The sequence below is a fragment of the Melanaphis sacchari genome, unplaced genomic scaffold (assembly GCF_002803265.2).
Source record: "Melanaphis sacchari strain LSU unplaced genomic scaffold, SCAv2.0 Contig61_pilon_pilon, whole genome shotgun sequence".
Taxonomy (NCBI): Eukaryota; Metazoa; Arthropoda; class Insecta; order Hemiptera; family Aphididae; genus Melanaphis; species Melanaphis sacchari.
In genome coordinates, this window is record NW_020271437.1 from 1,562,029 (window position 1) to 1,572,536 (window position 10,508).

General features: G+C 27.3%; 1 protein-coding gene across 1 annotated transcript in view; it reads left to right on the forward strand.

Moving 5' to 3' along the window:
- Positions 1-602: 602 nt before the first annotated feature.
- Positions 603-10,508, forward strand: part of LOC112600176 — a 10,462-nt gene continuing 556 nt past the window's right edge. The window contains exon 1 of the mRNA XM_025347343.1: positions 603-659. Coding sequence (XP_025203128.1) covers positions 603-659 — 57 coding nt within the window. The remainder of the gene's footprint in view (positions 660-10,508) is intronic.

Below are 10,508 nucleotides of genomic sequence, written 5' to 3' on the forward strand. Positions count from 1 at the left end.
AAAAATTTGAATACGACCGCAACCAAAGGTCAGAACACACACAGCATTTATAAATGCACACGACGAAAAACAACAATGCTCGAATAAAAAAAAAAAAAAAAATCAAACGTGTCGCAGCTTATATTATTCAAATGAAAACCCTTGTCATTCGTTGTGCTGTGCGTAAATCTATATGTGTGTGTGAGTGTGTGTGTGTGAGTATTATTGGTGGGCGGTAGCGTGTTATAATAACAATAAAAATAATGAAAAAAAAAGAAAAGCCACCCGAACCGTCGGCAGCCCATTATTAATATTATTATTATTATTATTATTGCCGTACAGGTAACCAGCCTATAGGTGTGTATATAATGTTTATTATGGGTATTCCTTATCACGAGTTGGATATCTCTAATACGACAAATTGTGCATACAATATAAAGCGCATTGACGTTATATTAAAAGAAACAATAATAATATATAAATGGTCGCTCGCTTGTGTGTATTATACGTACATATTGTATGTGTATGCTGAGGCGATTGTCACACTAAATATGTTGTATTATAATATTCATGTGAATCTTTCATTCGGTTCGAAGACCATCTTTCTCGTGGAGAAAATTACGATGAAGGTAACGCTCATGCCATGCCGTATACGTTGGAGGATGGGAGCAGAAAAAGGGGTCAGTCAGGCGACCCCCGGACGAAAATAGTGTCTGTATGTATGCAGTATACGCGTGCTACTACTTGTAGTATATATATACATCAGTACAGTATGTGTATTTATGTATACCTGTTAGGTTAGTTATATAGTACCTATACGCTCAAATCATTTAATCTAATAATAGTGCTCAATGTGTAGTCAATTACAATACGATGTAGATACTAATATAAAAATGTTATATTTTTTATATAAGTATATTCTCTATGAATAATTTGTCGTTAAGTTAGATTAATACTAGTTTGATAGAACTTTAATTGTAACAGCGCTATGAGTAGATTGAAGTAAAAAATAACAAATTAGTGCAAAATTCAATCTTAGGTTGAGCGTCTGCAGTATTTAATAGTATTTTAAGAAAACCTAAAATTATGTTAAATATCATAAGTTAAGAAATTAAAACAAAAGATTTTTGATAACACATAATTTTTGACAGGTTAGTGGTTTGTTCTAGTGTTAAGTGTTTTTTTTTTTTGTTTGCAGTTTAATTTAATTTATAAATATCAATAAAAAACCATAAATTATTTAGCTCTACAATATGAAATACTTCTCTATTCACATTTATTTATATGAGCAATTTTTAAACAGATATTTTCTAATATATAAGACCTCATAAATAATGCTCTTTTATAACCTTAATTAATATATCACAGTCCCTATTAAAAATTGAAATCATTTTTTAATGTCCTTGCTTTATTATTTAAAGGAACCGAAGCTCTTAATAAATATGTTTGACAATTTATATATATACATATATATAAATAAATGTATATAATATATTATAAACTAAATATTAATATTTAGCTGGAATAATGGAAATTTTATTTTATTGAATTGAAGATGAACTGTTTTTATTGTTATAGATTAACATTTTTAGAAACTTTTCAATACACTGAAATGTATTGAGAAAATAAATTTTTACTGCTGTGAAAAAGTCTTGTAGTACCGATAAGGTACAAATAAAAATTTTGATGTTATTGTATGAAGTAATCATATTATAATAATAGTTGTATTCTTGCGTGTTAAGTTAAATAAAAAGTTGTATGTATAATATATTTATATTTATAAGTATAGATATGTTACGGGCAAAAGCCGAAATCGGGCAAACCTCAGAAATGCCCGGGCAAAACGCGAATTGCCCACAATCCTTGGGCAAAATGTCATATTTCGGCTTTTGACCGGGCAAACCTAGTTATGACCAACATCATTTGGGCAAAACCGCCAAAACCGTATACTGACTTTCATCGTAAGGACAAAACCGTAGAGTTTTAAATACGTTCGCTAATAATATTATTTTTTTGTACTTAATATTAGTGGTTATTTAAAACGCTACAGTTTGACTCAAGTGAGGTTTAAATATATTAATTTTATATATTTGTACAATAATACTTATTTTATAATTATTAAATTTGTTTATAATATTAGCGAACGTATTTAAAACTCTACGGTTTTGTCCTTACGATGAAAGTCAGTATACGGTTTTGGCGGTTTTGCCCAAATGATGTTGGTCATAACTAGGTTTGCCCGGTCAAAAGCCGAAATATGACATTTTGCCCAAGGATTGTGGGCAATTCGCGTTTTGCCCGGGCATTTCTGAGGTTTGCCCGATTTCGGCTTTTGCCCGTAACAGATATACCATAAATGGGAGTTTATTAGATATTTTTGTGTTTAAACGTTTTTACTTTTAAAAGTAGTGTAATTGGATTATATATGCTCCGTTTTAATATAAATAAATATAAGTTAATAAATATATTTGTTTTGATATAAAATATAAATATATTTTAAACTCAAATGAATGTTATACATTGCATATAGCATTATTTAGTTGCTTATTTTGTATAATTAAATGTTATGAAATCATATTAGTTGTGCTTAATTATACTTTTATTTTATATTATACATTCGAAAAAATCTCTGGAAATCAGAAAATAGTGCTCATGCGGTAGTAAACGAATATGGCGTGCACCATCGTTTAAAATCCATTTCATTTCGTCTTAATGCGTTTCGAGTACCTAGTTAATCAAATTTTATTTGAGTATATACATGCACATACATGTTTGTATATATATTTATAGCTTAAATACTTATATACGCACTTTGTCTGGTAAATTTATGCGCATTCGAGATTGGTCGCGAGTTTAATTTTCTGGAAACAGCAATTGCGGCAGGACAAGTGATAAGAGATTGCGTTCGGTGGATAGGCAATCACGTTAAAAACCGAACATGTGGTCACGGCCAATGCATCAACATCATGGGCTGCTCACTCTTTTATCCCCGTCTCACTAGCGGTCGAAGGAAGGTGAAAGGAGGGGATCGCGATCCCTTTTTAGCTAATCCTGTACACTGGTGAAAGATGTGTTAATCCGATTAAAAGCCCACTCCCTGTCCGCTTGCCATCCAACTAACACACAACGCCGACAATTTACGCGATTCTTCCGGTCCACCGATTTATTATCCACGAATAAAAACCGGCGGTTCTTAGCTCACCGATAATGTGATTAAATAATAACAATAATAGTAAAAAGTGCGACCAGTTAAGAAAAAAAATCTGGTTTCGTTTACCACCACTGTTGAATTTAGTGATAGTGATATTAATAGGAATTCGTTTATTATATGAGCCATATATATACGATGTAGGACGTATTTAAGTCGCACTAAATACATATATACAAGTTCATTTAAGTAATCACATTTTCGTGAATTTACCGTTAAAAATATTAAATAAACGTTAATCAAAATTTTGGTTATCCACAAAAATTATTTTATGTTACATGTTATCTTTCGCTATCAAATAAAAATATAACTAGCTCGTCTCACTGCAGTTTATCTAATGTGTTCACAGTTAAATTTGAACAAATTAAAGACTTAAAAATGGATGGAGAAACTTTATGGACCGCAAATGGTGCATAAGGCTGACATTATTTTTCAAAGATAAATAATTCAACTGTTCGTTTCTATATTGTTGCTTTGTACTAATACAAAAATTGACAATTTATTGGTATATAAATAGCGATTGCAGTCCAGAAAGTTTCTAATAATAATAATAATAATAATAAAAAATACATTGTTAGCGTAGTAACCAAGAATTTGCATATTGCACATATTTATTCTATAGTATATCTTCATTAAAAAAAGTGAGATTAGTCTGATATTTTATAATTTTGTGATCATTTATTAAAGATATCAATCAAAACGTATTCGGTGGTATTGATAGTATTTATTTTTTTTAATTTTTGGTTGTTACAGCGTTGCATACTTTAGGTATTTCGAGAGGAGGAAAAAATTACGATAAATAAAAAGTAAAATCATAATGACAAGCTGCGAAGACGGAATACTCGAGTTTTTCAATCGTTGACTTAAAAGGAATAGTATATAAACATTGCACTTGGAGCAAAAGGAGTTCATGCGGTATTTGACACAGAAGGAAAACAAGCCCGGGGGATAGTAAAAAAAAAAGAATAAAAAAAAAACTCGATGTAATATTTTATCTCCAAGAAATTTAAATAGTGTTTATGTAAAGTAAAATTTATGTATATTTATCGTCAATTTGCATTTTATTGGCAACCCATCTCTTTCGAAGGTCTGTATTAAACAGTATACGATAGGTAGGTAACCGTTTCCTTTTTGACAAAGTCAACCACACAAAATATATTGGGTATTAACGGACAAAAGTTTTCGGGAAATATGTCTCATAGTTCACACACTCCCATAAGTATAATAATATAATATAAGGTAGAAAAACTGTATTTACAATTTCTGTAACGAACCATTTAAAAACACATTATATTGTTTTCATTCGAACTTAATTGTATATAATAAATATATATTAAATTGTACACATAAAAGTTAATGTAAATTATTTTGTTATTGAATTATAATAGTATTTAATATTATAATAGTATTATTATAAATAGTACTATTATAATAGTAATTAATACCTGCAATTATTCTTGTTATATTCAGGTAAACGTTAAGTCAAGAATTTAAAAAAATTAAGAAATATAGACAGAACATATGTAATATTTTAATATTTCAACTTTTGGAAAATTGAAGAAGTATAAAACTAAAAAAAAAAACCAAAAAACCACATTTTTATCTTCAGAATAAAATTAATCGTTTTGATTAAAATTTTTGGAAAAGCTTATTGATATAATAATACTACTTGAAATAAAAATATGAATAAATGTTACGTTTCTAATTTTGATCTTATAATCTATTATTGTTACCTGTAATATAAGTCCATTTATATTAATCGATAAAATAAATTATAATGAGTAATGAAGGCTACTTCGTCATTGGTTTTTTTTCAATTATATATACACTATGTTACTACGAAATAAAAGTGGTAATTTATTTTTTGCATGCATTTTTTTGATACTCGAATCGAGCTAGATTTATAGTTAAACCATTTAATCACATTTTATGAAAATTATTTTATATACTATTACATTCAGGCTTACTGCAGAGCTCATGTGTTATGATATATTACGATAGAGAAAAATACACTTTTTGTAAGCAATAACGCCCCATAATATAATTTCGTCAGCAATTTTAGCTCGTAGCAGAGGTTTTTTAATTCATATATTCTCATTAAAAGAGGCGCGAAAAACCCAATATGTTATCTTTTATAAGTTACAAACAATTAAAAGTATTACATTTGCACTTAAGCTACTTATTGTATGTTATCTAATAATGTTCACTTTATATATTTATATGTATATAACATTTATAATCATATTATAGTAATTGTTATATGTTATATTACTTATATTATGGTCTCTATAACTATATAATATCTAAATGTACCTAAATGTATTTATTTTTCTACAATTATTTCAATTTCAATACGGATACATGGATAATTATTATATTAGGTATATGATATTAAATATTACTATGTTAGGTATATATTTATACCTATCTTAAGCTTTTCACTACTAATGTAGTTCAATCAATTTTAGTAAGACATAAATTAACATTACCAAAGTTATGACTGCATTGTATATTGTAAATACTTAGAAAATTTCATTAGATGCATTTCTCTTTTAAAAATATGGTTATTATTTATTACTACTAAAACAATATGCATTAAATAAGGACTTAAAATTAGACTACATTATTTTGTAAAATATCTACAAATTTCTTTAACGTCAAATTAACTATGTAAATATAAAATATAATTAAAATATTTGTTATTTTTTGTTATATTTTCGTCTTTAGTATTATTTTTTATATTTTTATTATACAGTAAAATTACTTTTATATATAAAAAAAAATATTGGTATAATATTTACCAGAAAATATTACTGCAGAACGCAACATTATTAGGTTTAGTGATTTTATTAACAATAATAGAGATTTATAACGATAATCTGTGGTCGAGATTTGAAAATTTACAGCTGAGATAATCCATAATAGTGAAAAAAAGTTTTTTTTTATTCCATTGAAAAGAAATCTCATAGCAATTTTTGTTAAAAGCTTCTCAAGTGTCACTCGAACGGGACAGCTAAATGGATATTTTATTGAAAATATTCAAATACAGATCTCTTTCCAAACTGTTTATATTCGAGGTTACACTTTATTTTTGTATTATTCAACCTTATTATATATTAAGTGTATTTTACACTCGCTCCAAGACACTTGGGTACACATGCTTTTACATTTTTTTTTTTATCGGTATTACTTAAGATTATTGGGAAAAAATATAGTATATTATATATGCTGTATATGTATACGTATAGTGTACAATATACGTGCACAATAAGCGTTTAGATATATTGTAAAAGATATATCATCTTTTAATATCCATAACAAAAATTAGTATCGTGTTAGAACACTATTAACTAATTAATAGAAAAATTAAATTTACTATAAGAAGTGAGAGCACGTAATGTATAATACGTTATACATTATTTTATGATAAACAAATGTATGGTACAAACGCAGTGCTAAAATATACGTGTATAAGTACTTAATCAGTTAAACGACATTACCTAACTATTCATATACGTAAATATTTAGTATTACTAAACTACGCTATACTACCTATACTAATAGCTTTTGAGATGCAAACTGTATCATAGGCTGTATAGTATGATATTGTGCTCACTTCAATGCAATAAATGTTTCACACCACAATTCAAATTAACAGCTACAATAGAAACCATCTTTCTAGTCCCTCGACAAAAATATATATATTATGTATACTATTTATTTGTTATTGGATTAACGATAAACGGAGGGTTCGCAACATAATAATATCACATCTGGAAGGATTAAGGTTTACGCGGATTTAAAGCTACAAAAAAAAAAAAAAAATTGCAAACTGCTGTCATACGGAACTATAAAACACGGTGGGTATGGTTAAAAATGGAAGCATATAAAAACTTGATTAGAAATGACTGCTAATGCTACAAAAATATAATATTATAAATTAATTGAAAGTCGTAAAGCGATGTATAGATACTGCAGTTGTAATAGTATTGCATTGCATATGCACTGCATAAAATAATAAAGAACTAAATGAAAGAACACTATTTTATATTTATTTATTTATTAAATATATATTAAAATATTATGGGTATTATTGAAAATTTATATTTTACACTAAAATATTAAAAAAAAAAACAAAAAGTTTTTAATATTTTATAAAGCTTTTATCTTCTATCTAGACTTGATACAAAACTAAATAACCTATGGAAGTTATACTAAGGGATTTATTATCATATACATTTTAGTTTGATTGAGTAACAAGTTATTTAGTTCATTTTAGTTAATTGAGACTAAGTGATTCTGATGTGCCTTGCAAATCGAATCGCAAATATCAATACAATATTTATACTTAACAAATTTTAATATTAGAACAAATTACAATAGAAAATTTTTCTGCTTGATTTGATTCAACAAATAGGAGTTAATAGCTGTGGATCATAAAATGTAATATTTAAGGTGATTTAGAAAGTTTAGTTTTTTTATTGTATTTAATTTTTATTGATCTAATAATATAGCAATTATTGCTAATAAAATCACTACACCTTCTATTTCTAACTCACCTATAAAACTAAAAATTATCGAAACCGATAATAATAATAACAATAATAATATATCGAATCGTCGACAATAATCCACAAGTATCTATTTATAATTTTATTATACAGCAATAAATAGTATTTTTGGAAAATTATGTTTTTAATTTTACGATTTTTTTCATAAATAATTAAATGAGACAATTATTGATGAGCACACAGAGTATCAATTTACCTATTATTTAACGTTTCTATTTATTCTGAGATTCTAATATATTATAAATCTTCATACCTACAGTAGTTGATGCGATCAATAATAATCTGACAGTGGTTACATTTTTCATACTAATTTTTGCTGAAAACTTGTTATTTTATACAAGGTAAATTGTGTTATACTTTATATCTAACTATAAATGGTTAGGTTAGTTCTATCATTATGAATAATTGTTTATTGTTTTTAAAAAGTTAATACGATAATATTTGAAACTTATATAAAAAATTGATTCTGAATTACTCGCTATACAAGCGTATTGAATGTGCTTAATCAGTGATTTTATTTAACTTTTAAATATTCCCTTTCCCATTTGCAGAAAAAAACGACATTTTCATCGTAAAATCAAAAATATTTACAATTTTTTATCCACTTGCATTAGTTGAAAAAGAACGAAGAAAACTCGTCGGCTATTCACACATGACAACCGGTGATATTCGAAAAGAATTTCTGATTAGAATTTTAACGTATACTATGTAATTATATACGTATAACTGGTCTACGTATAAAAACCATTTAAGATATAATTTTTTTTAAATTAAATTATCAGTATTTAACGAATAAAAAACAATATGTTTTGGTATCAACAAATTATTATTCTAATTTTAATTTTTATGATAATTTATTATTATTTTTATGATTTGCGTAGATAGTATAATGATAGTTGTGATAGTAAAGTTTTTATAATAGAATTTATAGGAATATTTTGGTAATAATGATTCTTGGCTATTTTTATTAATTGTCCACAGTAAATAGTAAAATTTGTACTGCCGAGAATATAATTTTAACATTCCTACCACTACATTATTAGATCTGCATAATTACTTATGAGTATGAGTATATTATTGCACCTATTATACATTTTTCATTGTAATACCCATTTTTTGTTATATTATAAATATAAAAGTGTTTTTTTTTTTTTTTTAACTAAAAAGATAAATACATATTTTGGAAACAATTAAATTTGAACTTAAAAATTAGTTTTTGGCCACTTGTAAGAAAACATTGGTTACGTATCCGTTACTGTTCTATATACTTTAAATAATAACCCCTCTCTTCACTCTGTTTATCTTGTCGAGTTGCACGGTGGAAATAAGCTCCTTATTAATTTCAAACGTATCTACGCTGATCTTGGTTCTTTGATGTTATAATATTAAATAAATTGTCAGAAATTGAGCGTCGTAATCGTAAGCTGTAAATAATCGTAAATCTCGAATATAAAACTAATATTACACGTCGTGAGCATACAATAATACTACATCAATTGCGACGACGATGACCGGACAACGACGACGACGACAACGGTTACGAGTTTCAGGAACCACCTCAGGGAGGGAGTTTTACATTTATTGTATACGCGTGGGCGTAAACCGGGCGCGGCGTTCCCGTAGGGTTTTTCGCGCGCGCACACGCTGCTACGCAACATCTGCCGCCGTCATTGTAACCGAAAAACCGCACATAAGGTCTCGCCTCCAAAGCGCGTTCGTTTTATTTTCTGTTATAACTGTTATTATTGTTTGTTCTGATTGACTCTAGGCCCAAACGGGTGGGTGCTGCTACAGTGATTAGCATCGGCTATACCATTATCCGTGCCGTCTATAATATAAAATAATGTCATTGAGGGGATCGGCCGCGGTCGTATTTATTATTATTATTGTTTATTACGTAGTATGACATAATGTGTGGGGCAGCTAAACATTTTCGCATAAAACCTTCACGGATATAACCAGTAGTCGTCAGCTTATACCCAAATAGGAGGGATGTATACATTTAGGAGCTTGAGCCTCAAAATGTTTGAAAGCATCACTAAAAAATATTTTAGAACAAATATAAAACGAAAAACCTAGAGAATAATGTAATATTTATAAGTGTTTTGGTTTACCTATAAAAAAAAATTGTTAAACCTTAATCACTTTAGCATGCGATGGCATTAAACATTTCTGAATTTGAAACGCTATTTGTTCCTATTTACATATATTATTATCGTCCATTTTCATTTTTTATTGTAATTGTTAACGAACACATATATGTCTAAGCCTATAGCAGAAATGGATTGTGTTTTCACTTTGCCGTAGACAAAATAGTAATGTTATATAATGACAGTTTATATTATTATATTAGTACAATAATATTTACTTGGTATAAAAAACAAAACGCAATTTTTTCATCAAATTTGGCTAAATTTCGTACACCTATTATAAACCACTAGTATAATCCGTTTGGTTAGATATTTAGTCGTCTTGCTCGTTGGCTTAAAATAAAGATATTATATACTTATTATAATATTATTTATAGATTTTTTTTTTAACTTTAAGCCTATTTTAGTTGTTAATCATTATTATAATAATAATAGCAACAACATTTAAAGCTGTCTAATATTTTAGGTTTTATTTGTATGAAATCATGAGAATGCGGAATTAGAGATTAAGTAAAAAATATTTTCTTATTATATCTATTAAGCACTGCATAATTATATTATATTTTTATTTCAATTAATTATTTACTTAATATATATTTG